The sequence below is a fragment of the Tursiops truncatus genome, chromosome 2 (assembly GCF_011762595.2).
Source record: "Tursiops truncatus isolate mTurTru1 chromosome 2, mTurTru1.mat.Y, whole genome shotgun sequence".
Classification (NCBI taxonomy): Eukaryota; Metazoa; Chordata; class Mammalia; order Artiodactyla; family Delphinidae; genus Tursiops; species Tursiops truncatus.
Genome location: NC_047035.1, coordinates 897,565 through 921,938, shown reverse-complemented (window position 1 = coordinate 921,938; position 24,374 = coordinate 897,565). Strand labels below are relative to the sequence as shown.

At 69.7% G+C, this 24,374-nt stretch overlaps 1 protein-coding gene across 12 annotated transcripts; it reads right to left on the bottom strand.

Annotated features, from left to right (window-relative positions):
• Positions 1-351: 351 nt before the first annotated feature.
• JAG2 (jagged canonical Notch ligand 2) lies at positions 352-24,374 on the bottom strand. 12 transcript variants are annotated; one of them, XM_033850513.2, is made up of 26 exons: positions 23,408-23,566; positions 22,885-23,235; positions 15,577-15,634; positions 13,505-13,756; positions 13,289-13,349; positions 9,788-9,918; positions 9,560-9,679; positions 9,293-9,406; positions 9,003-9,116; positions 8,773-8,886; positions 8,647-8,693; positions 8,378-8,548; positions 7,438-7,588; positions 7,183-7,335; positions 6,986-7,099; positions 6,610-6,723; positions 6,404-6,517; positions 6,153-6,269; positions 5,696-5,723; positions 5,529-5,614; positions 5,071-5,184; positions 4,863-4,978; positions 4,225-4,473; positions 3,517-3,648; positions 1,976-2,135; positions 352-1,703 (listed from the first exon to the last, which is right to left on the bottom strand). In XM_033850513.2, exons 1-26 carry the CDS (start codon positions 23,471-23,473, stop codon positions 1,246-1,248), a joined length of 3,705 nt encoding a protein of 1,234 aa, XP_033706404.1. In that variant the 5' UTR covers positions 23,474-23,566; the 3' UTR covers positions 352-1,245. The 12 variants fall into 12 exon arrangements, 9 of the variants coding, with proteins under 9 accessions (XP_033706404.1, XP_033706401.1, XP_073656068.1 ...); XM_033850510.2 differs by having other exon boundaries at positions 5,696-6,269; XM_073799967.1 differs by lacking the exon at positions 6,153-6,269 and having other exon boundaries at positions 5,696-6,108; positions 6,408-6,517.

Genomic DNA, 24,374 nt, shown 5'->3' with positions numbered 1-24,374 from the left:
CTCACGGCGCAGCGTCTCACACTCTCAAGTTTTGACCTAATTCCCTGAAACCTTGAGAGCTCCTCATTGCTGAGCAACTTGACACAATTTACCAAGCTCTGCTCACCTGTTTTCAGTGCGGAGCGGATGCAGAGCGCCTCCCTCGCCTCATTTCCAGGAAAGCGTGTGTCAACCACACGGATGCGAACGTGCTCCCCGCCCACAGGGGCCCTGGGGCGGCAGGCCACTCCCACTGCTCACACAGCCCTCACCCGCGCCCCCGCGCCTGGCTCTGCACCGTGGACGCCCCCCTCCTGCCCAGACTCTAAGTAACAAAGGAACAGCACCCGAAGAACAAGGGAGGACAAAACATTTAAGTTATTAAATCAAATATACAGTGATTCATTTAATATGTACATATTTACAAAAATGCACTTTCACGAGGAGGGGCGGCCGGGGCCAGCAGGTGGGCAGCGGCCTGGTGCCCACGGCAGACGTTGACAGTTGCGAGGGGAGAGTCTGTGTGAAGGCACTTGTCACAAGCTTCGATGCTGCCACCGTCCCGGGGAGAACAGAGCAGTCAGGAAGGGCACTTCTGAAAGCACAGTTGAGAGATCTCTGGAGCGAGCGCTCTGGGCAGGAGCGAGCGAGGACGGCAGACTGGGGCGGATGGACTGGCGAGCTGGCGAGGGTCTGCCCACGAGCCTCAGGCCACGCCGACCGCCACGGGCCCCACCAATGACCTCAAGCCCCACTGCAACCGCAGGTCCCACCGACAGCCATGGGCCACGCCGAACATCACAGGTCCCACTGAGAGCCACGGGTCCCGCTGTCAGCCTCGGGTGGTCCCACCGACAGCCATGGGTCCCACTGGCTCTTTGGCCTGGAGCCACTGAGAACCCCAAGTGAGGAATAAAGGAAGATTCTGTAAACAGTGCACCACCTCTGGGAACAAACGCTCGACGATTTGGTGAGAACACAGACATCCTTGCTTTTTCCTGCCACACGGCGAGTGCGACACACAGAAACGTTACAAAAATAGCAACTACCCGAGAATACTGCGTTGTTTTCCGCCTGACAGTTACCCAATAATTTATACAAGCTTAAAGAAACATAGAAAATAAACATCTGCTTTTCGTTTTTGGTGTTTTTTTTTTTACACAAAATAAAGGAACTATGCACACGGCCTCGGCCTCCTGTGGTCCGGCGGGTGGCGTGGCACCCGGCGAGGGGCCCTGGGTCCCGGCCCAGCTGGCGGCCGCAGCCCTACTCCCGGACGGCACGGCACGTGGCGCCGAGGCTCCCAACGGCGCGGTTGTCCACCTTGGGGCCTGAGGCCCAGAGGGCCGGCCTCCCAGGCGAGCAGCCGGGGTCTTTGGTGAACTTGCGCGAGAGGAACTTCTCGGCCTCCGGAGCGTCGTCCTCGCCGCGGCCAGGCTCCTCGTCCTCCCTGCTGCCTGCCGGCCCGGGCAGCGCCTCACCCACCCTGCGCAGGGCTGGCGTGAAGTTCTTGCAGGGGAACAGCACGTCCTTGGGGCCACCCGGCCGCTCGATGGGGTTGCGGATGGGGTTGAGCGGGGCCCACTGGTTGTTGGCGCCCTCCTCCCGCGGCAGCCGGCTCCTCTCTCGCTCTTTCCTGCGCTTGCGGGTCCACCACACGCAGACAGCCACGCACACCAGACACAGCATGCTGAACACGCCGCACAGCACCGACACCAGCAGACCTGGGGCGGGGACGCCGCGAGGGGACCGTCGGGCGAGGGTCCTCCGGCTCCCGGTGGTGGGGAGGGTCCCAGGATCGGGGCTGGGGAGGGGTGCGTGGGGGGCTGGGGGCCCTTCGCTGGCAGGTGCAAAGCAGTTGCAGCGCTTTGTGGATCGGAATGCACGGCCCCCCGGCAGGGCCAGGACGATTCGCAGCCCCTCCCCTCCAAGCCCCACGTGCCTGAAAGATCCCCACGGCCCGGGGCCAAGAGGCGGCCCCCCTCCTCCTTCTCACCCGTGGAGGAGCTGCCCACGACGACCGTCTCCACCTTGACCTCGGTGACAGCCAGCAGCAGCGAGCTGTTCCCCTGTCGGGTGATGGCCGCCACGATGGCTCGAGCTGCACTCTGGATCAGACTGCTGTCCGGCAGGTCGCGGCGTGCCGGGCTGAAGGACTGAGGCAGAGGACAGAGCTGAGGGGCAGCGCGCCCGCGTCCGGAGGCCTGGGACCCCCACCCCCAGTGGGACAGCGTGCCTGGCCCCGTGTGCAGCCCCAGGGCACACTGAGGTTCTCGTCCAGGCCACGGCTCTCGATCAGCGGCAAGGAGGGATGCGGGTGGCTGTGGTCCCACGAGCAGGGCCGTCCTGGAGCAGAGCGCGGGGCTTGGGAACCTGCGGCCCCAAGGCTTCCTGGAGGGAGGCTCATCAAAGGGCGGGGGGTCACCCCACGCCGGGCAGTTCACGGGGAGGCGGGTGAGGCCTGGTCTGGATCCCCTGCACCTGGGGCTGGGACGGCTGTCCCTGCAGGTAGGCTCCCAGCCCCAGGCAGCCATGCCTAGAGTCCAGAGGGTGCCACAAACCCAGCACTCCCCCGAGCCCTGCCGGCACCGTGCGGCCCTGCTGCCCCAACACCGGCACCCAGCCAGCACCCCGAGAAGCTGCCCTGCCCCTACCCCCTTGTCTCTCCCCGCACGCCCCCAACCACAGCCTCCCCAGACCCTGCGGTGCCCGTTTACATTGGGCCCCCGAGCAGGGCCCCAAGGACACCCACTGAGCCGAGGGCCTGGGCAGGTGGCCAGGCCCTGACCACACACCCCAAGGCGGCCTGACACCACGGGCACCCCTGCTGCCACAGACACCAGAGGACACAGCACAGGTGAAGCAGGGAGCCGGGGGCAGCCGGGGCAACAGAAAAAGGCTGCTCCACCCACAGTCCCGCCCACCCCGTCCGGTCGGGCAGGCCCTGGCCTCAGCGCCGCACCCAGGCCACAACCGACCCCCACGGTCTCGAGTCAGGGTCCCACCTGAGGGCTCCCCGTCCGGAGGCCCCGGGCCTAGGAGCTTCCTCACGCTCCCTGCCCTGCTCTCAGGGGATCCTCCAGCTACACCCCGTCGCTGTCCACCCTGGCCCCCGGCCACTCTCCTTCCCTCTCTGGGCGCTGCCTCTGTACCCCGACTCCTGCTGTCACCCGGTGCCTCCCACAGTTCTGGGGACCCCTGCCCAGAGTCCCAGCTGTACGCGCGGGCCCCACGGAGCTGCACACGCGCCCTGCCTGGCCCCTCCTCCTCCCCTCACCGGGCTGACGGTGCCTCTCCTGCAGGCCCGCCCCGGCTCCGCCGGCCTCCAGCAAGGGCACGGGGAGTGGCCACAGCCCTTCGCCGCGCAACTGTGCCGGAGCGGACTCCCGGGTCTGTGGTCACCCCGTGTCCCCAAGTACCTGGGAGCCAGCCTGGCCTGGGCCCTCTGCCCCAGTCCCCGCCAGGCACACGTGCAGAGGAGGGCCCTGGAGAGGGGAGCGCTGAACAAGGGTGCCCACCCCGCCTGCCAGTACCCACCATAGCCACCTCCACTGCGCTGGCCTCTGAGGACGGCCGGTCACAGAGCAGCACGAGCAGGCGGTCCCGGGCCACCGCCCGCGTGGCTGGTAGAGCGCGGATCCCTGAGCAGACGGCGCCCACGGTGGTGCCCTGAGCAAAGACGGGCTGCACGTGAGCACGGCCCAGGGACCGAGAATCTGAGGGTGTTCACCCCCGGCTGGCACCTTGGGCAGGTGGTGGGACACGCCTTACACGCTGTCTGAGGTAGCAGAGCAGGGATGCGGGGGGGAGTGGGGGGGGCACTGGCTCCCACAGCGGTCCTGTGCTCCCTCACCCACGACACAGACCACCACCACGGTCAGGGGTGGGTGGGGTCTCACCCGGTGCTCAGGCCACAGAGACGTAAGGACGGGGATGCGGCCTGAGTGAGAAGTGCCCGTGGAGCTGTGGGCTGCCCCAGCCTCCCTGGAGGCCACCTTCAGCCCAGGTCCCTGGGACAACTGGAGGGACAGGCACCTCGGCCCAGGCTGGCCACTCCTGGCCACGCCCCTGGGACCAACACTTCCCCTCATCCGAGCGCGCTCGGCCAGGCTCCGCAGCCTCCCCGACCCCACAGGCGCCAGGCCGCCAGCAGGGGTCTCGGGCCATCTCGGTGGCCACTGGAGGAAGGATGCGGCGCCGGGGCTCTGCAGACCTTCGCGGTGCGCGGTGGACGGCGCCACTCACCTGGGGCACCTGGTCGCGGTTGAAGTGCAGGGTGAGGCGGGCGCAGTTGTTGTCCAGGTGGCCGGAGCGCGGCCGGCAAGGGGTGCTGGGCAGCAAGGACTCCTCCGCGCCACACTCCCCCCAGGCCATGCAGGGCGGCTGCAGGCACTGGCCCGGGGCCTTCTCCTGGCACCGCTGCCCAGGTGGGCACTGGGTGCTCAGGGCGTCAGGCCGGCCAGCCAGCAGGCAGGGCTTCCGGCCGCACCACACCTGGGCACACGCAGATGGGACCCGCAAACACACCAGCACCACGCGGGGGAGGGGGAAAGACACGGTCTGGTCAGTGAGTCCCAGGGCAGGGCGGGGGGGGGCAGTGGGCGGGGGGGGGGCGGCGAGGGCCCACCCGGGGGACCCCCAGCGCTCCCAGGTTGAACGTGGCACCAGAAGGACCCCACCAGAGCAGGGCAGGGCAGGGCAGGGCAGGCCCAGGTCCTCTGGAGCCCGGCTCACCCGTCCCCCTCCCCCAGCACCCTCCCAGGGTGAGCAACAGGGTCACGGATGAATGACGGGGACCCCAGGGCACTGGACACCCAGCAGGGCAGTGCGGGGAGGCAAGGCAGGGCCGGCCGGAGAGGCTCTGGGGCAGGAGTCCCCTGTACCTTGCTGCAAGCCCGGCGGCCGTCCAGGCAGTGGCAGCTGTTACAGTCCTCCACCCAGGAGCCCCCATGAGGGAAGGGCACTCCCTGGGACCAGCAGGACCTCCCGAACACAGTCACTGCGGGGAGGAGAGGTGGGGGCAGCCGTGACGGCCGGGTCTCACCCTGCCCCCCCAGGCACGGCCCTCGCCCACGACGTCCCCCCACCTACCCTCCTGGCACCGCGGGCCGGCCCGGCCAGGAGGGCAGCTGCAGCGGTAGCCGTTGATCTCGTCCACACACGTGGCCCCGTAGGCGCAGGGTGAGGACTGGCACTCGTCAATGTCTGCGGGGAAAGCGGCGGCTCGTCGGGCAGCACGGGAGGCCCTGGCAAGTGGGAGGAGCAGCCCCCGGCCAGCTGGGGCCTCGGGCTGCCCTCGGGGGCCCTCTGGGCTGGGCCTGGCGCCGTCACTGTCACCAGCCCGAGGCTTAAGCACCACCCCCATCTGCCTCTGGGACGGGTGGAGGGGGGCGGCCTCTGGGTACTAAGACCTCAACCCAAACTAGGGTCTGCCCCTTGCCGGGTGGCGGGGGACAGACAAAGGAAACTGCGGCTCAGGGTGAGGTGGGAGCAGCTCCGAAGGCTGGGGTCCCACAGCACTGCCCGCCCGGTGCCCCCCGGCCCCTCACTGATGCGGCAGTCAGGGCCCGCGAAGCCCGGCGCACACTCGCAGCGGAACCAGTTGACGCCGTCCACGCAGACACCGCCGTTGTAGCTGCAGGGGAGAGGGCGGGTGTCAGGGGGCCCGGGACAGGCCGAGCTCCCCGGCCAGCCCGCCTCAGGGGCTGCCACTCACCAAGGCAGGGGATTGCAGTCGTTGGTATCTGTGTTTGCGGAAAAAAGAGGACAGTAGGCACGGCATCCACCCGCCTGGCACCCCAGGCATGCAGGGCGGGAGGATACCGAGCTCCCCAGCCAGCCCACCGTGACCAGGCTGGAGGCTGGGGGCCAGGGCCGCTCTGGGAGGAGAGCCCGTCCTGGAGGGGACTGGCCTAGGAGGGTGGGGTGCGCGAGCAGGACGCCCAGGCCACAGGGCGAGTGGCTGGCGGGAGACGGACAGAGGGCAGAACACAGGGGAGGGGGCTGGGCTGCGGGGCTCGGGGGGTGCTGGAGGTGGCACGGCAGATCTTGGGGTTCAACTGGACTTTGGTGGCCAAGTGCAAGGGGCAGGTCTGTGAGGCAGGCTCGAGAGGGAACAGGACCCGGAAGCTGTGGGAGAGAGAAGTGGGTCCCGCCCACGCCCACGGGCTCACTGTGTGTGCAGGTGCGGCCCTCCCAGCCGTCCCGGCAGATGCAGGAGAAGGAGTCCCCGCTGCCCACACAGGTGCCCCCGTTCCCGCAGGGGTTGGGCAGGCAGCTGCTGCTCTTAGCTGCAAGGGCGGAGGAGGAGAGGAAGGAGGCGGGGGGCTTTCACCCGGGCTGGGCAGACCGGGGGCTCCACCCCACGCCTCCACCCCAGACAGCGAGGGGCAGGCAGGGCCAGCGTGCCCTCGGGGCGCCTCACCGACCGTGCAGGTGCTGCCCTTCCAGCCCGGGGGGCAGGCGCAGCGGAAGGTGTCGCCGCTGTCGTAGCACGTGCCGCCGTTGCTGCAGGTGTAGGCGTCACACTGGAACTCACCTGCGGGCACACGGCCGCTCAGGGGGCGCCCGGAGCAGCGGGCGGCATCCCGGTAGGCAGCCCCAGCGCAGCAGGGGCGCGCGGGCACTCACGTGAGTGGCAGGTCTTGCCCTTCCAACCATCGTCACACGCGCAGTAGAAGTCGTTGACCAGGTCGTAGCAACGGCCGCGGCTGTGGCAGGGATCGGGAAGGCAGTCGTTGGGATCTGGGGGTGAGGACGCCGGTCAGCGGGGGGTCACCGGCGCTCAGGGAGGGCTGCCCGGGGGAGGAGGCGCCGGAGCTGGGCCAGGGAGAGACAGAGGGCGTGGGGAGGGCAAGCGTGTGCCCCTCCGCCACACACACACACACACACACACCCCGCTCCGGTCACCAACTCGCCACGTGGAGCCGGTGACCACCTGGGGCCGCTGAGGTGCCCGGTGACAGGCCACGTGGGGCCCGAGGGAGGGGCAGCACGGCCCACTCACTGGTGTCGCAGAGCTCGCCCTCCCAGCCGCTGGGGCAGAAGCAGCGGAAGGTGTCCACCTCGTCGATGCAGGTGCCCCCGTTGCGGCACGGCTGGCCGAGGCAGTCGTCGATGTCTGCAGGAGGCGGGCGTGAGCCAGGTCCCCAGGCCTCCCGGCCCCTCCGGGCCCCTCCCAGCCCCCGGTCCACAGCCACTCACTCTCGTGGCAGTAGGTGCCTGTGAAGCCGCTGTCACAGACACAGGAGAAGTTGCCCCCAGGCTGGCTGATGCAGTGTCCATGGGGGCCACACACGCCGGTGGGGGCCACGCGGGCCACCCTGGTCCCCACCTCGAACCCGCAGCCATCGACCACTGCCACAGAGATGGGAGGGGTCAGCCCCACCTCTGCAGACCCCACCTACCTCTCACCTCACCCCACTCCACCCCCTCAGGCCCCGCCCACACTGCACCCACCTCTGCAGGCCCCCCCAGGGCACGGCTCCCGGGGCTCGGAGCAGTTCTTGCCGCCCACATCTTCGGGGCACGCACAGTAGTAGTCGCCCTCCAGGTTATAGCAGCGGGCCCCGTTCTGGCAGGGGCTCGGCTGGCAGAAGTCAACGTCCACCTGGGGGGCGGGGCACCCACGAGAGCCCAGGCCCTACTGTTGGCGCTGGACAATGAGCCAGGCCTCGCTGGCGTCCGTACAAGGAACCCCAAGGCCCAGGCCCCACCTGGACTAGACAGCCAGGCCTCTGCAGCCACAGCCTGGAGGGCCGCCCAACCCAGCCTGGCCAGGCCCCTCCCACCACCCTCGCCTCCAGGGCAGCCCTCTTCCGCTGCATCCGGCCTTCGCCCCTCCTACTGGCAGGAAGGCCAGCTATCGGCCCCCCTCCCCAGCCACCAGGGCCACCCTGAGCCCCGTCCGTGGGTCCTTCCCAGAAGCGTCACCGCCAGGCTCCACGGCGCTGGACAGGACCTCTATCCTGGGCCCCAGGAAGCCTGCTGGCCAGGAGACCCGCCCCTTGCACCCCTGCAGCCCCACTAGTCTCCCCTGCAACGGCCAGGGCAGGTCAGAGGGCGGTGGGTGCGCGAGCCTCTCCTCAGACCCGCGTGCGGCACCCCCACCCCACCCTAGGGCCCCTCTTTCAGGGGCCCAGGTGCTCCAGCCACTGTGGGAATCAGACAGACAGGGCTTGGGGCAGCCGGCTGACCTGCCAGGGCTCCCGGCCCACCCCACCAGGAGGGGCTCATCATGACAGGCAGTGACCCTGCGACCCTGCTCTGCCCCTGCCCAGAAAGGCAGCCCGGACCCTCTGCAGGGCCGACGGCCACTGTGGCCCGTCTTGGCCGCTCGGACGGGCCACCCGGGCAGCGGCTGGAGGGGGGGGAGGCAAGCAGCACACGCAGGCCTCACCTCGCAGAGCGGCCCCGAGAAGCCCTGGGGGCAGTGGCAGCGGAAGCCGTCGACCAGGTCCTCGCAGAGGCCGACGTGGCAGGGGCTGCTGGCACATTCGTCCAGCTGGCGCTCACAGTGCCGGCCCCCGAAGCCCCGTGGGCACACGCACTGGTAGCCGTTCACCAGGTCCTGGAGGGAGTGGGGGCGTGAACCTCCCGCAGCCACCCCCGCGGGCGGCTCCCCCGACACGCCCCCCACGTGCGCGCACGGCACGGGCCGGCCCTCACCTTGCAGGTGCCGCCGTGCTGACACTGGCCCCCACAGTCGTTGACGTCTGCGGGCAGAGGCACGGTTACGGCTGGGACTCCCCCTCCCCCAGCCCCGCCCACCTGCGCCCGCCCACCCGTACTGACTGATATGACAGTTGGTGCCCTTCCAGCCCGGGATGCAATCACAGTAATAGCCACCAATCAGGTTTTTGCAAGAAAAAGCATTAAGGCACGGCTTCCCTTCACACTCATTGGCGTCTGTGAACGAGACAAGGGCAGCGATGGGGCCCAGGCCCCACCTGCCCCGGCACCCGCAGCAGCAGCGCATGCCCAGCGCACAGCCCATGCACACACGCGCCCCGCGGGCCCCTTACCCAGCTGGCAGGTGGCTCCCCCCCACTGCTCGGGACAGATGCACTCGAAGCCGTCCACCTGGTCTACGCAGGTGCCCCCTGCCGCACACGGGTTGGAGGTGCACTCGTCGATGTCTGCAGAGGATCAGAGAGAGAGGTGTGGGGTGGGAAGGAGGGACACGGGCCTGGCTCTTCCTGCCACCCCTCCCCTGACCACTGCCACCCACGTGGACGCGGCCACTCCACCCCTACCCTCCAGACCCCTCAGACGCCAGGCTGAGTGCCCCAGAGGCACTGGAGTGGGCACTCACCAAGCGCACAGGTGGGCCCGCTCCAGCCGGAGGGGCAGTGGCACTCGAAGCCTGAGGGCACCTCGTGGCAAGAGCCCCCGTTGGCACACGGGTTCGAGGCGCAGGCGTGCTCGGCTGTGTTGAGAACCACGGAAAGTGGGTGTGGCGGCCCAGGCCCCCTCCTTCCTCCCCAAGCCCCCAAGGCCCCGAGGTGGGAGCGGGGGGGGGGGTGCCTGCCGCACAACAGGCCAGAGAGGTGGGCCCGGCCGGCTCCCGGCCCCGACGTACCCCGCTCGCAGTTCTTGCCCGAGTAGCCGTCGGGGCAGGCACAGCGGTACTGGTCAGGCTCCGCGTTGATGCATGTGCCCCCGTTGGTACAGGGGTGGTGGCTGCCGCAGTAGTTCAGGTCTGGGGGCGGGGGTGCGCGCTCAGGGAGCAGACCGAGCCCCTCGCTCCCTCCCTCCCCGAGGCGCCTACCTGGGGCCTCGCCACCCGCCCCTCGCCCACCAGGCGCACCTTTGTTGCAGAGCAGGCCGCCCCAGTTGGTCTCGCAGCTGCACTGCCAGGGCTCCACACAGCTGCCGTGCACGCAGCCCGGGTACGGGACGCACTCGTCGCAGAATCTCCCCTGCCAGCCATAGCTGCACCTGGGGAAAGCCGAGGGCCGCGAGGCCACGTGTGTAACAGCGGACCCCGCGAGCTCTGGCCGCTCCCAGGGTGGCCTGGGGACACGGGCGCAGAGTCACATGGGCCGCCCAGGGCCGGCAGCCTCAGCCTTTGAACTGGAACGGGCCCCGGGCCAGGCGGGGGTTACGGTCCCGCCGGCCAGCCCGCACCGTCACGGCACTCCCGGCCGCTGGCCTCGCACGGTTGGCCGCAGCTGTCCAGTCACTCCTCCCGGAGCTATTTTGGGACTCACCCCAAGCAGGGCCCCGAGAGCAAGCGCCAGGAAAGGAAGGCGCTGCCGGGACCCCAGGAATGAGAGGGCCAGGTGCTGCCAGGCCTGGGCAGGCCAGCGGGGCATCAGGAAAGGACTCCTGGCCTGGCCCCAGCCGGTAACCTTGGGCGCAGCACGTGACCTCACCTGGGACTCAAGGGCAGTAACTTCTCTCTCCACAAGGCCCAACCACGGGCGCATCTCACAGATGGGGACACTGAGGCCCTCAGGCCGCCCCAGTCCAGCCCTGAGAGAAGCCAGGTTCAGGGCAGCTCCTGGGCTAGAGTCACCCGCTCCCGGCAAATGGCCTCGAAAGGCCTCCTGGCTCCAAGGCCACGACCCCGAGGCCGGGCCCTGCCTGAGCTGTGGGCCAACGTCCTCTGTGGGAAGTCCTTCAGGAGGAGGAGCAGAAAGACGCCCAGGCCGTCAGCGAGGGCCCGGAGCTCAGCCAGCCGGGGGCACTGCTCTCGGGGGAGAGAGACCAGCACCCTGTGCTGGACGCCCCAGGGCCCGGCGGGCTGCCCTTCAGGCCCTGGACGTGACCCCCAGGGGACCCTCCCTAGAACTTCGTCCTGCAGGATGGAGTGACGTCCGTGCCATCACCCACCACGTGGATTTATTTTTGGAAAAGGAAAGAGCCACGGCCCTTCCCGGGCCGCCCCCGTGGCCCACGGCACCCAGCAGGGACGCTGGCCAGCTCAGCCAGTGCAGGACAGGGAAACCAAGACCGGTGAGAAGGGGCTCCTCCAGCTCCCCCGTACCCGGGGGCGGGGCGCACGGTGTGTGTGCCCGCCTGGGCCACACGCCCCCACCCACCACCCTCCCTCCGGGGGACCCCTGCCAGGGAGCACGAGGGTCCCTCGGGCGTGCTCTCGGCCCTGGGTGGGGCAGCCCTCTCCACGCCCCCCCTACCCCAGCTTTCCTGGCCCCAGAAGCCCAGGGAGGAGACGGCAGGAAGGCACGGCCATCTCCGCAGCATCCGGTGGGGGTTTGTCCTGCGCTGAAACCTGAGCCCTGAGCCACGGGCGGCAGCTGGGCCTCACCCACAGGCCAGGGAGAGAGGCGGCTAGGGCTCACCTAAAGCCTCTGTCCCAAGCGTCCCGCGCCGCACCCCCCCCCCCGCCCCCTCCGCGCCTTCCGGCACAGCCCACACTGCAGTGGAGGGCGGGCCTCTCCCACCCTCCTCCCACCCGGCTGCTCCGTCACCGGCCACCCAGAGCCGCTAGCACGGCCCTGCCCCTTGTGCTCACGACCCAGGTGGGGACCCGTCTGCCCCGAGTCCCAGGGCTCATGCCCACCACACGGGTCACAGGGCAGGGCTTCAGGGGAGGGCCCTGCCCAGGGCAGAGAGCAGTGCTGCACTCAGTCCCCCACCCAGGATCTGGTTCCTGGAGGTACCTGTCCCTCAAGACATGAGCCCACCCTGGGCCAGGCCCCCAGGTGCCCTCTCACCGGCACTGTGCTCCCCACGCCACTTGGAGATCCACTCAGCTTGTCTGAAACCTGGCAGAGTGAGTGGCCGGGTGGGTGCAGCCCTAGCCCCCTGCCTATCCCTGGGCAGCCTGCCCGCCTCCCTGCCCTGGGACTGGCGGGTCTGCTCCACATGCCACTTCCCAGGCCAAAGCCACCACAGGACGAGCAGAGGGTCACCCTCCCGTCCCGGCCCCGGATCCCAAACACTGCCCTCCCTGTCCAAACTCAACGGGGGAGTTACTAAATTTCTCTGCTTAGCGCCCTTATCTGAAAAACACACCTGGGAGCAAACCCGCCCTCCAGAAGGGGTCCTGGGATGAGTGAGACCCAAGGCTGGGGCACAGGCCTCACTCACTGCACCTGCTCATCTCTCTGCCAACGTGCGGGCCCCTCCCAGGGGCTCGCCCCTGAGCACGCACCTGGTCCCCCAGGCCCAGCTCCCGGGCCATCCTCACGCACCCCCGGCGCCCGCCCTTGCTCACACACCCTAGAGAGCCCCGCTCTAAGCCGTCCCAGATCCGATGCCTGGCCCCGCCCCTCCGGCTGTCCCAACCCCCGCTTCTCTGCTCACTACCTGGCAGGACTACTCCTCCCTTCCCACAGCCACCAGACCCTGCCCGAGCCGGCAACTCTACCTTCCCCCAGTCGAGGTCTCCGAAGGCCTCCACTGTCTGCATGAGGCTGCGGGGACCCCTCGCTCTCTGGTTCCCTCTGACCCCGGCCAACCCTGGGTCACTGCCCGGTGGCCTCTGCCAGCTCATCGTACACTGTCACCAGCAGGAGGCTGGGACCGGCTCCTGGACCTCTTCTCCTCTCCGGCTGCCCCCGGAGGCTGTCAGCACCGGCCGTGTGCCTCAGGGGCCCATCCCTGTCTCGGGCCAGGCCTCTCCCCACAAACCCAGGGCAGGGCGGGGCGGGGCACCTGCTGCTCTCACCCCTGCCTGCGGCGCCTGAGCCCATCCCCGTGTCCAGTGGCACAGGGTATAGAAGGCTTGGGGTCCTCCCCGATCCCCCCCGCTTCCACTCCAGGACGTCTGCAGGACCTGCCCACCCTTCCACCTCCCACTGGACTGTCACCATCACACACCCCCTCCCCAGCCTGGCCCCACCCACACAGCAGCTGCTCTGGTCCTTCCATCCCACCTCGCTCAGCTCCAAGCCCTGCAGCAGCACCCCCTTCTTTTCTAGGTCCCCCCACACTCACCACCCTCCCTGTCCTCCACCCACAAGCACAAGCCGCTGTGCCCTCCGCACCTCCTGTGCTGCAGACACCTGCCCTCGGGCGGCTCTCTGCCTCCCGGCCTCTGCCCCTTGTGTAAGACCATCCCAACCCAGTTACGTGAAACGGCCCTGGCCGCCCCCTCCCCAGGCCCCCGCCCCCCTGTCCTCGAGGGGCTATCACTGTCGGGCACGCCCAGGCTCTGAGGCCACGGGCGTCCCTGTGCCGATTACAAGCTGCGTGGGAGCAGGGCCCGTGTCCCCACTCATGCGGCCCCGACACCCAGCTCCCCAGCACCGTGTCCACGGCAGGCGCTCAGACAAACCCCGCTGAGGGAGCAGGTGTGCCTGGAGAGCAGAGACGGGGCAGGCGCCCGGCACTCACTCACCTGCACTCCCCAGGCACGGAGCATCCCCCGTGGAGCAGGTTACATCCTTGCTTACACACGGCTGCAGAGAGAGATCAGAGAGGCGCCGCTGCTGCCAGCCGTGCACGGGCCCCCACAGCCCTGAGGCAGGCACGGGGTGGGGGTGGGGGCCTCCAGGTGGCACCCCGCACAGCCCTCCGCGTGGCCCCTCCGCGTGGCCCTGCACAGCCCGCTCACCCTCCTTGCACTCCTTGCCCATCCAGCCGTCCATGCAGGCCTTGTTGCCGTACTGGTCGCAGGTGTAGTGGCCGAAGAAGTCGTTGCGGGGCCGGCAGAACTTGTTGCAGGTGGCGCTGTAGTAGTTCTCGTCGCAGCGCACACGGATCTTCAACTCCAGGTGTGCCACGTGGCCGCTGAAATGCAGGCTCTTCCAGCGGTCCTCCGGGTTGATCATGCCCGCGTGCGACACCCGCTCGATCAGCAGTTCCTCTTGGGGGGGGCGGCAGAGTGAGCCGGCTCAGCCGCCACATCCCCCTCGGAGGCGCACAGCCCACCAAACCACGCGGCCAGCGGCCCAGGCCACAGAGCCGGGACAGCAGGGCCACCGCAGGAAGCGCGGGGCTAGAGCGGCCTCCTGCCCCGCTAACGCAGGCGGGGCCGGCAGGGCTGGGTGTGGGTGACCCCGCCTGTGCCCCGCAGCCCGCGGCCTGCTCCCACCGGCACCGCCACCGGGCACCACGCCCACCCCTCGCCAGTGGACGTCTCTGGCCACCCTCCCGCCCCTGCCGGGACCCCTTCTCTCTAAGGGCCTTCCCGGCAGCAGCCGCACCACTCACTACTGCCCATCTGAGAACAAGCCTCCCTCGGCCCCGAGCACGCATGGATCCAGCGACCCGATGGCTGGGCCTCCCTTCAAACCAAGCTGCCGCGTGGGCGCAAACGCCCTGAGCTGGCAACAGGCACAGGGCTCGTGGTACGTCTCCCTACACGCTCGTACCAGTTTGGGGAAGTCTGCAGTAAGAGGCTAAGGATCCCGTGCACCCCCCCACCCCCGAGCTACAGGAAAGGCCAGGCCCCTCCCTGAAGCGTCTCTCCCTGGGCCGACCCATCCCCGCCCTCCTCCGGGGAACACTCCTGCTGCCCTGGGCAGCCTGTCCCCACGCCCGCCCAGCCCCGCTGACCGCCGCTTCCAGCGGCTCCTCTGCGTCCCCACAGCGTCATCACCCGTGGGACCCAGGGGCTCGGTCTGCCTCGGCAGCCAACTGCCCACGTGACACTGCTCCCAAACGCGGCATGTCCAAACTGGGCTCCGGCCCGTCCGCACGACAGCTTCTCGGCCCTGCGGCTGCTCAGGCCACCCCTGCCCGCTCTCACCACGTCCAACCCACCAGCAAGCCCCGTGCCTTGGCCTTCAGAGCGACCGGAGCCCCTCTCACCCCGCAGGCTGCTCCTGGTCCCAGCACCCCCAACCGCCACCTGCGTTCACACAACCGCCTCCTCACCCATCTCCACGCCGGCCCTGCAACCCGCCCTCCAGCAGCAGCCTGAGCGACCCCGCTCCAGGAGGAAGCCAGCCCACGAAGCCTCCGCGACCTGACCCCGGCCTTGCTGACCTAATCGCTGCCTCCACCCCTGCCGTGAGGGCCCCATGCTCTTCTCCAGATGCACCGGGCTCACTCCTGCCCCAGGGCCTTGCCATTTACTGCTCCTGCCGCACACGCAAATGCTCTTCCCCGTTTGTCCACGGAAAACCCCTCTGCCCCACCACCACAGGGCCCCGCAGATGCCATGCAAGGTCGGCCGGCCACCAGGTGAGCCTGCGGGGGAGGGCCACCAAGCCCCAAGTTCCAGGGCAGATGGGCAGAGAGGGGCTCAGAAAGCCAAAGAGAGCTCTCAGCAGCAAACCACTCCGCTGTGCCACTGACCCGGCCTCAAAAGAACAAGCTTGGGTCTGGGCATCAGCAGGCTACGGGAGTGCTGGGGAGGCCCAGGTGCGGCCCTCGGCCCTCAGTGAGGACACACGCCCATCAGAACAACACAGAGGAAGCTGAGACTGGGGAGGAGGGCAGTGCACGCGCAGCTCAGCAAATCACAAGTGTGGAAGAGCTTCCTGGCAGCCAGAGCAAAAAGGGAAACAGCACGAAGATCCTCAGGGTAGAGGCAGCTTTCCTGCCACATGGGCCTTTGTCCCCAGCAGGCAAAGGACCAGGAACCTGGCTACGTGCATCTCCGTGAACGAGAGGGTCAGCCTCCCAGTACCCTGAGGGAGGCCCTGCAGGCAGCAGTCCACCCAGCCGGGGCTAACTCACCATCCGGGGTGGTGTCGTTGTCCCAGTCCCAGGCCTCCACGATGAGGGTGAAGGAGCGCTGCAGACACAAGGAGGGGCCCGTCAGGTACCCGAGGCCCTGCCCCAGCCCAACCCTCCCACCACCACGCCTCGGCCACACCCCCACTTTATCCCTCAGCTCTGAGGAGGGGTCTCCTCAGCAGACCCCGAGATGACCCCCTGGAGGAGGACTGCCCCTCCGGGTCACGAAGGCTCAGGGGGTGTGAGCTCGTGGCTCCCGCAGCTTCGTGGCCCACCGGCGAGCCTGACCGGCTTGGGTCAGGACGGAGAGAAGGAAGAGTGACCCAGACAGAGCAGCGGGCAGAAGGTGGGCACAGCTGGAGCAGCTGCAGACAGGGGGGCCAGGTGGCCGGGGACCAGAGGGGGTCGAGCGGGAGGCCCCTCGGCAGCTCACAGGGGCCCAACCCACCGTGGGGAACAGGAGGTCCCACCCCCAGCCTGCCCGGGAGGGACGATGCCCCGTCACCAGGCCACGGGACGGCAGGGGCAGGCCCAAGCACTGGTGCCACCCGCCCCCCCGCCCCGGGACATAGTAAACGTCTGCCCCACTAGCCTGCTTCACCCAAGACCCGGAAAGTGGCCCCTGCTGCACAGATAGGGAAACTGAGGCCCAGGGACTGCCCAAGGCAGCCTCAGCCTATGCTCTCTCCCCCTCCCTGCCCCCAAGACCATCCAGCCCTCAGGCACCAGGCAAATGATGGGCTGACGTCACTAAGCAGCCCCAGGACACCACCGCCCCGCCCGGCCGTGAAGACAGCCAGTCGCTCCCCGGCACAAACTCGCGCCTCGCCTGACCCCTCCCTGCCCAGCTCTTCCCCGGCCGGGACCCTCCGTGGCTCCCCGCTCCACGCTGCTCGGCCCCCTCTCGGGCCAGCCACAAAGGCGCCGACTACCACCCCCCCGGCCCTCGCCCCACCTGGGCTGGGGGCTCACAGGACGGGGCCACGTCTGGGACACGGGCTGGCCGGCTTCCTGCCCGAGGGCTACCGCCCTGGGGAGGCCACACGCCTCCCCACCCTCGGCACCCCCATCTCCCAGCCCCTGCAGGCTGGTTTCTTCGCCCCTGCAGCTGCCTGCTGGCACCCCACCCCACTCAGCCCTGGCTCTGCCGTCCCCCACATCCCGGCCCCAGGCAGCTCCCCGTGGGCTGCCTGCCACATCCAATCACACCCACAGCCCCTGGACACCCAAGCGTGGTCCTCCCTCGGAGACCCTCCTCTTGTCCCCTACCCCGTGCCTCCAGCTGCCCTTCTTCTTCCCGCCCCTCCCACGACACGGCCTCAGGGCCCAGGACACACGTGCCCACCCTCAACTTTGCTCAGCTCACCTACGCCGCTGCCCCTGCCCTGAGCCCAGCCCCCCAGCAGCTGTCTCCCAGACACCCCTGGACGACCCGCAGGAGTTCATGCTCACAGCCGCCACCCTAGGACCCACACCCACCCAAGAAGCATGAGCGGGAAGCGGGGAACCACCCTCCATCCTTCTAGAAGCCCGCCCCTCACCCCCATGGAGCTGTCCCCAGGCTCTCAATCCCACCTCTTGAGTCTCCCTGAAACCCATTCCCTCACTCCTGCCACCGCCCTCTGCCAGGCCATCAGGATCCGTGCCCAGGCTGCCCATCTCCACCAGAAGGGCTCCCAGCAGACACTGGGGCCTCCACACCCCCGTTCACAGGAGCCCCAGTGATCCCCAGGGCTCTGTCCACATGTCCCCCACTGCTCAGCCCTCTTGGGGCTCCCCGTGGCGTGCGCCCTCCTCACAGGTACCCAGCACGCCCACCCTGCCCCTGGGCCTTTGCACACACGGCTCCATCCCCCTGCCTGGAATGCTCCCGGCAGACGGGTGAGTCAGCGGGGCACGGAGCTGCTGTTCTAAAAGGGGATCAGGGCAGGCCGCGGAGAGGGTGCCTCTGGGCTTGAGGCTGCAGAGTACGGGAAGAAGCCGTGTGGCAGGGCCTCGGGCTGGAAGAGCAGGGATGTGGGAACAGGGGTCCCAGAGTCAGACGGCGGGGCTGCCAGCCCCTGTGCCAGTCTTGGTGCTAACGCTTTGGAGCAAAGTGGGTGGCTGCCAGGTGGGTCTGAATGAGGCCAGAGACCAACGGGGCTTCAGCAGTCGTGCTGGCCACCTGACAGAACGGGCTACAAAGGACACAGGAGGAAGCAAGGAGCTGACACGGGCTGCGCCCAAGAGGGCGGGACCATGGCGGTCAAGGCCCCCAGTAGGGCAGGTGGAGGAACGCCCCAGGCCGGGCTGCCCATCCCACAGGGCGCTCACCCCTTGGGGCAGCCGGAGTCCACCTCCCCACACCTGGGCTTCGGGGAGTAGGGAGCGCCTCCTGGCTCCCAGGAAACCCCACGCCAGCCACTCAGGTAGGATTACCGCCACCTTCGCCAGAGCCCAGGGCTCCGGTTACCTGCTCCCGCGGGGACATGTGCTGCCCGCCCACCCGCGAGGGCCCCACCGCCCGCCAGCTGGGTTCCCTACACCTGGACGGCAGGAAGTCATCCAGAGAGAACCTGAGCCACTGGGGGGGGCGGCACCTCCTCTCCTCCTCCCGACTGGCCTCTGGACTCAGTTTCCCTCCTGCAAATGGCAACCTTTCGTTCCACTGCTGCTGCCTTGTGGGCCATGGGCCCGGCAGGGCCTTGTCAACCCAGGTCTCTACAGAACAGGAAAAAGGCAACAGGCCTGGACGGGAGGCCTCGGAGGGCACACTGTCATCCCAGGGACCGGGCTGGGGGGGTGGGTGCCTGGGCAGGGTTGATGACAGCTAGGGGCCGGGGGCGGGTTCCTTAGGAAGCAGGCAGGGGAACACCCCTGGCCAGGCACAGTTGGGCCACCAGCCTGCCCAACCTCGAGAGGCCCACCCAGCCGGCTGGCATTAGTCCCTGAAGACCCAGCCACACCTCTTCCAGGAAGCCCGCCCTGACCTACCCACACCAGAATCCCAGCCCGACCACGGCCTTCTTCCTGGCCCACCCCCAAGGCCAGGTCCAAACCCTTTGTCTGACCCCCCAGAAAGGATGATGGGGCAGCCGCCCTCAGACATGGAAATGGCACAGGGCAGACGTGGGGCCGGATGTGCCACACCCCACGGCCCAGGACACCCCAGGCCAAGAAGGCCTAGCACAGACCCTGGACCTGCTGCCCTGGCTCCTCTCCCACAGCACCCCGCATCAGCGCCCGGCCCCCCACGGAGCAGAGCTTCACGCCGGCGCCAGGAGCTCTAAGCACAGATACGTTTCCTGAAACCCGAGCTTCAGAAAGGCCCAAGCCTCTGCCTCCATGTCACCCGACAGGGAGGGGAGGGGGCCGCCTCCCCTCAAGGCGCTGGGCCCCGGCACCCCCGCAGGAGGAGCGGACCGCAGGCCTCCCCAGAGGGAAGCCAGACACCCACACTCCGCACCAGGGACCAGACAGGGCCTTGCCTGGGCGTGCCCCTCCCACCCCACTGCGGGCCGGCAGCCCACGGTCTCACGACACCTCATCACACGCACGTCGCGGGGCTGCAAAGCCCACAGTCAGGTCGACCCTGGTCACACCAGGCTCACGGTAGCCGGGGGATGAGGACCCCAGTGTACCTGGGGTCTGGGGGGACGTGGACCCTGGCTCAGGCCTGAGGATTAGAGATGCCTGTCTCCACCAGGAAACCCCTCACTGGCCCAGCCTGCCCTCAGCCAGACACTACCCCTGAGAGGCTCCCTGAAAGCCACCAACCCTCCAAGGAGCCGCTGCCCACACCCTCCAGCAAGCTCCTCGTTGCCACGCCGCAGCCTCGCTCCCCAACCCACCTCTCAGGCCCAGGGACAAAACCCCCGCCCGTATCCAAGCGCTCCACTGGCCGGTGCAGCCCTCCCGGTGTCCCCACTTTGCCCGAGAGCCCCGCCCTGCTGCCCCAGTATCAAAGCCTCGACCAAGACCCCTGAAGTACAGGGCAGGTGACGGCACGGAGCAGGTCACCTGGGCAGGACCCCAAGGCCCCAGTGGGAAGGTATGGAGAGGAAGGGGGCAGAGGAGGCCCCAGGAGCAGTGTGGGGAAAGGGCCAGGGTCCACGTTAGCCCCCACCCCAGTCCCCAGCTCCTTGGGGGTCGGGAGCACACGGAGGGCGGTGTCAGACACCACCCAGGGCAGCTTAGGCGCTCCCAGGCGCAGACCTTGGCCTGGCCCACCTTGGGATGGGGGCTCGCGCCGCTGACAAGCCCCATTGGCAGTCGGACGTGGGGGGGCTGGGCAGACCTCCCCCTTGGGTGTGCATGCCCCCGACTGGCCCAAGTCCCTTGCCCACCCCTGAGCACATCACAGACCCCGCAAGGGACTCTGGCCTTCTGATGGGCAGCCGGCGAGGAAGCGGGGAGACTAGGCCAGCTGGAAGGCCAGGCTGGGCACTGAGCCCTGCAGCCCTGTCCCCCGCCCACACGCCCACACAGCTGCACCACACGGCCAGGTCCCAGGACCTGCTCTGGCCCACCATCTCAGGTTGGCTACACCGTCAGCAACGGGATCAGGCCCAGGCCCACCTCGGTTCTCCTCACGACTCCAGCTTGGCCTTCACGAGCAGCCATCTGTGCCACCCCCTCGAACCCACAGGGCGCGCTCCAGAAGAGGGGCCCTCGACCTGCGGGCCAGCTCCGGGGGTCCCCGCTACCAGAGCGCAAACAAGTAGGCAGGTGCGGCCTCTAGCTAGGCAGCAGGCCCCCTCACTCAGGACCCCCGATGCCACACTGCACCTCCATCGGCCAGCCCCACCCGGCCCCTCCAACACCCCCAGTGGCCACCTACCACACCCAGAGAACTCACGCGTGCGCACGTGCACACACACGTGACCAAAAGTGGCCTCCGCCCTACTAGCTACAGGCCAGGCGCTGGGGCCGACACGGCATCACCCACCTCCTGCGGGGACCAGCGGGACACATACAGACATCCATGGGGCCGGATGAGCAGAGAAGAGGCAGGCCTCACACCCAGGCTGACCCCACCTCCCTCACCTCCAAGACCCTGGACACGCCCCTCTCCAGAAAACTAAGCCCGACACCAACCTGAAACCACAGGCGGTGGACGGCGCAGGACCCGGGCCCACGTGGCCAGGTCAGGGCGCCCCAGCCAGGCCTGGGGCAGCGGCGCACGGGGGCGCTCCCCCTCCAGGGGCCTGGGTCGGGTGCAGGAGGGCGGCTCCCCACACCCGTGCACCTGCAGCCGCCTTCAAGGCCCCGCTCACACCCCTACTCCAGGGTCCTGAACGGGCGCCCTCCCACCTGAAGCCCCGAGGCAAGGCCCGGCCCCCTCCTCGGTTCCCAGGGCACCAAACACAGTCCTCACTTTCTCCGGCCAGGGTCAAGGGCCCTAGTGGGCACACTGGGTTCCAAACTCGCCCCAGCTCAACTCACCCCAGCTCACGGGACGGAGCTGGGCTTGCAGCAGCAGAGGCAGTGTGGCCCCAGGGCTGCTGCCGGCCGAGCGGAAATACCAGGGCGCTGGCATCGCCGCGCCGGCTGCAGGCCTGGCAGCCAGACCACACCACTGGCAGGGAGAAGAGGACAAGTGCAGCCCCCCAAGCACACGGCTGCCCCCCAGCCTCACCCCCGACCGGAGGGTGGGCCACCTGCTCATTCCGAGAGGACCCAGCTGGGGGCAGGAGGAAGGGAGGGGAGCTGGCCCAGGACCCGGTGCCCAGTCTGCAGGCTCCTGCCTGGGGAGACCAGGGCCTGCCCCGTCCCGTTCCACCCCTGGCCGGCCAGCGGGGCCAAGCGCCTGAGGGACACGCGTTGGCCCGCCACATTCCTCCAGGCCTCCCTGCCCCCATGGCCACTGCTGCCAACTCGAGCCGAAAACACATCCTCAGGTAGCGATTTCGAACCGAGCTGGCTCCGGCCCAAGCGCAGATGACAGGCTGCGGGCCCTGCTCAGACCTGCCTGCCGCGCCGCTGCGGGGGCGAGGGGGCTGGGCTCATCCCGGCGCCCGGGGCCTCCCAGGCCGCCCCTGCCGTTTCCACCCCAGGGACACATTCCCCGCCTGAGGCCCCAGGGTCAAGGGAGACCCCAGAGGCCAGCCAGGTATGTGGGGGTAGGGCTGTAGCCCCAGGGGCGTGTAGCCAGGGGTCAGGAAGGGGGTAAATAGGACAGGGGAGGCCCCCGGCCCAGGCAGAGAAGGTGCCAGCACAGCGCTCAGAGCCGGGTGGGGGAGGAGGGCGTCGGGCCCAACTTCAACCAGCCCGGCCTCAACCCCCCGTCTCTTCCAGGACCAAGACATCAGGCGGACATACTCCTGTTGGCTCCCGCTGGCTGGTCCAGCCAAAGGTCCTTAGTCAGAAGGACAGCCTCTCAGTCGGAGCCTGGCATCCTGCTACAGCCGGACCCACCCCAGCTGCGGGTACCTGCTCCTGCACACCGAGGCCCCGCTTTACAGGGTCCTCTCTCATCCCTGCCCCCACCCAGTTCCATGCAAGCAGCACAAAGACCTGGGAGGGCCACATCAGGCAGCAGGAAGCCTCCACCTGCGCGACCACAGCTCCCTGCAGCCCACGGCGATGAACCACATCCCTACCAGCATTCTCAGGCCAAAGGCTCCTGCCTGCCAGGCCAGCCCCAAGGCCGCTCCCACAAAAGAATAAAATCTAAAACCCAAGACTGCAAGATGTAAGAAACCTGACAAAGAATCACTGCACCAGGGCCCACTGAACCTTCCCCCCGGATCTGGGCCAGGAGCAAAGGCTGCCACCAGCACACGTGCCCTAGGTCTGCCCGGGCCCAGGTCCCCCGGTGCCCGCCGGAGCTGCCACCCCCCACCCCCGCCCCCGGGCATCCAGGAAACTGCAGGGCGGGCGCAGGCTGGCCAAGGGCCCAGGCGGCTCCGCCGGGGCCTGCCCCAGACCAGCCCCAGCACGCGCGGCGCACATGCCTCCCCGGCCTGCCCAGGCCCGAGGCGCCTGGCCGCGCCTCCCCACCCAGACAGACACGCGCAGGGCGACGCAGGCACACGCCGCGGGCGGCCGTGCACGCGGGCCGAGGCCACCCCGCCCGGCCGCGACCCCCGCGCGCCCACGTGGCCGGGCGCGGACCCGGCCCCACGGAGCAGGCGCCCGGGGTCCGCACGCCGCGCGGCGCCCCCTGCCGGCCCCACCCGCAGGGTCCGGGCGCGCGAGGCTCGCACTTACGGCCGGGGCCGCAGGTGCGGGGAGGCCGAGGGGCCGAGGGGCTGCGGGCAGGGCGGGGCCGGGAGCCGGGCGCCGAGGGAGGGGAGGGCTGGGGGAGGGGGGTGGGGGCGCACGTACCGGCCAGGCGAACTGGAAGGGGATGACGACGAGACCCGGGTCCTGGTCGCCTCCGGCCCGGGCCCGGGCCCGCGCCCGGTCCCCCGCGGCGCCCACCGGCGGCAGGTAGAAGGAGTTGCCGCCCAGCACGGGCGTGGCGCCGTGGCCGTAGCTGCAGGGCCCCGTGGGCGTCACCTTGGCCTGGTACTCCTTGAGGCACACGCGCACGTACGTGTCGCACTCGTCGTGGCCGCAGCCCCCCGAGCGCGTCGTCCGGCCGTCGCCGTCACAGCAGGCGCCGCTCAGCAGCTCCCCGTTCACGTTCCGCAGCGCGCTCAGCTGCAGCTCGAAATAGCCCATGGGCCGCGCCGCCTAAAAATAAGGCAGAGAGAGTGCGCAGGGAAGCGCGGGCCGGGGTCGCGAGCCGGGGCGCCCCGCCCCCACCCGCCGCGCAGCCTCGAGGGCTTCCGAACCGCGGCGCCCGCAAGCGGTGCCGCCGACCCCGAGGGACGGCCCGGTGCGCCCCGTCCGCGCCCCCGCTCACCTGCACGCAGAGCGCCAACAGCAGCAGCAGCTGCCGGGGCAGGCGCCCCCGGCCCCGCGCCCGCATCGCCTCCTCGACCCCGCCCGCCGGCCCGCCGCCGCCGCCGCCCCTGCGCGCCCGGCCCCGGCCTCCCAGTGCCCGCCCGCCCGCCCGCCCGCCCTCCGAGCGCCGGCAGCAGCGGCAGCGGCAGCGGCAGCGGCAGATGAGGCGGCGGCGGGCGGGGTCGAGGCGGCGCCGCGCGGGCCCGGGCGGCGGGCGCGCTGGGGCTGCGGGCGCGCGGGGGCGGCGGCGCTCGGGCTCGCAGGGTGCCGCGCCGACCCAGCTCCCTCGCGGCGGCGGCGGCGGCGGTGGCGGCGGGCGGCGGCGGCGACGGCGGGCGGCGGCGGCGGTGGCGGCGGGCGGCGGCGGCGGCGGCGGCGGCGGGTCCCGGTCTCGGCTCTGCGCGCCCGCGCTCCCGGCGCCCGCAGCCAACAAGTTCGGGACAAGACTGACAGCTCGCTCGCCCATTCGTCACCCGCGCACCTGCATATGCATGAGGGGGCGGGGCCGCGCCGCGGGGTGGGGCTGCGGGGGGGTGCCGGGGGCGCCCAGGATTTAAAGGCGGCGGAGGACTCCTCCTGCCAGCGCCTGGACCCGGCGCACGCTTCCCGGCGCCCTCGGGCGGCGGGGCGGCGGCGGCGGCGGATCCACTAAAGCCTCCGCCGAGCCGGGAGAGTGGTGCTGGGCGCCGCAAAGCGGCTTCCCCTCGCCCGAGCCCCGCCGGGTGTCAGGAGCCAGGGGGTGGGGCGCCCCCTGAGGTCACCGCCGTGGTCCTCTCCTATCGGTGCGCCGCCGCCGCGCTGCTCGCGGTCCCAAAGGAGATGCTGCCTCCTGCACAAATCAGGGCTCGGCCCCACGCGGGGCAGGCGCGGCCTGGGACCCGAGCCTGCCCGGCCCTACTGCGCGACTCCCTTCCCCTGTGAGTGCC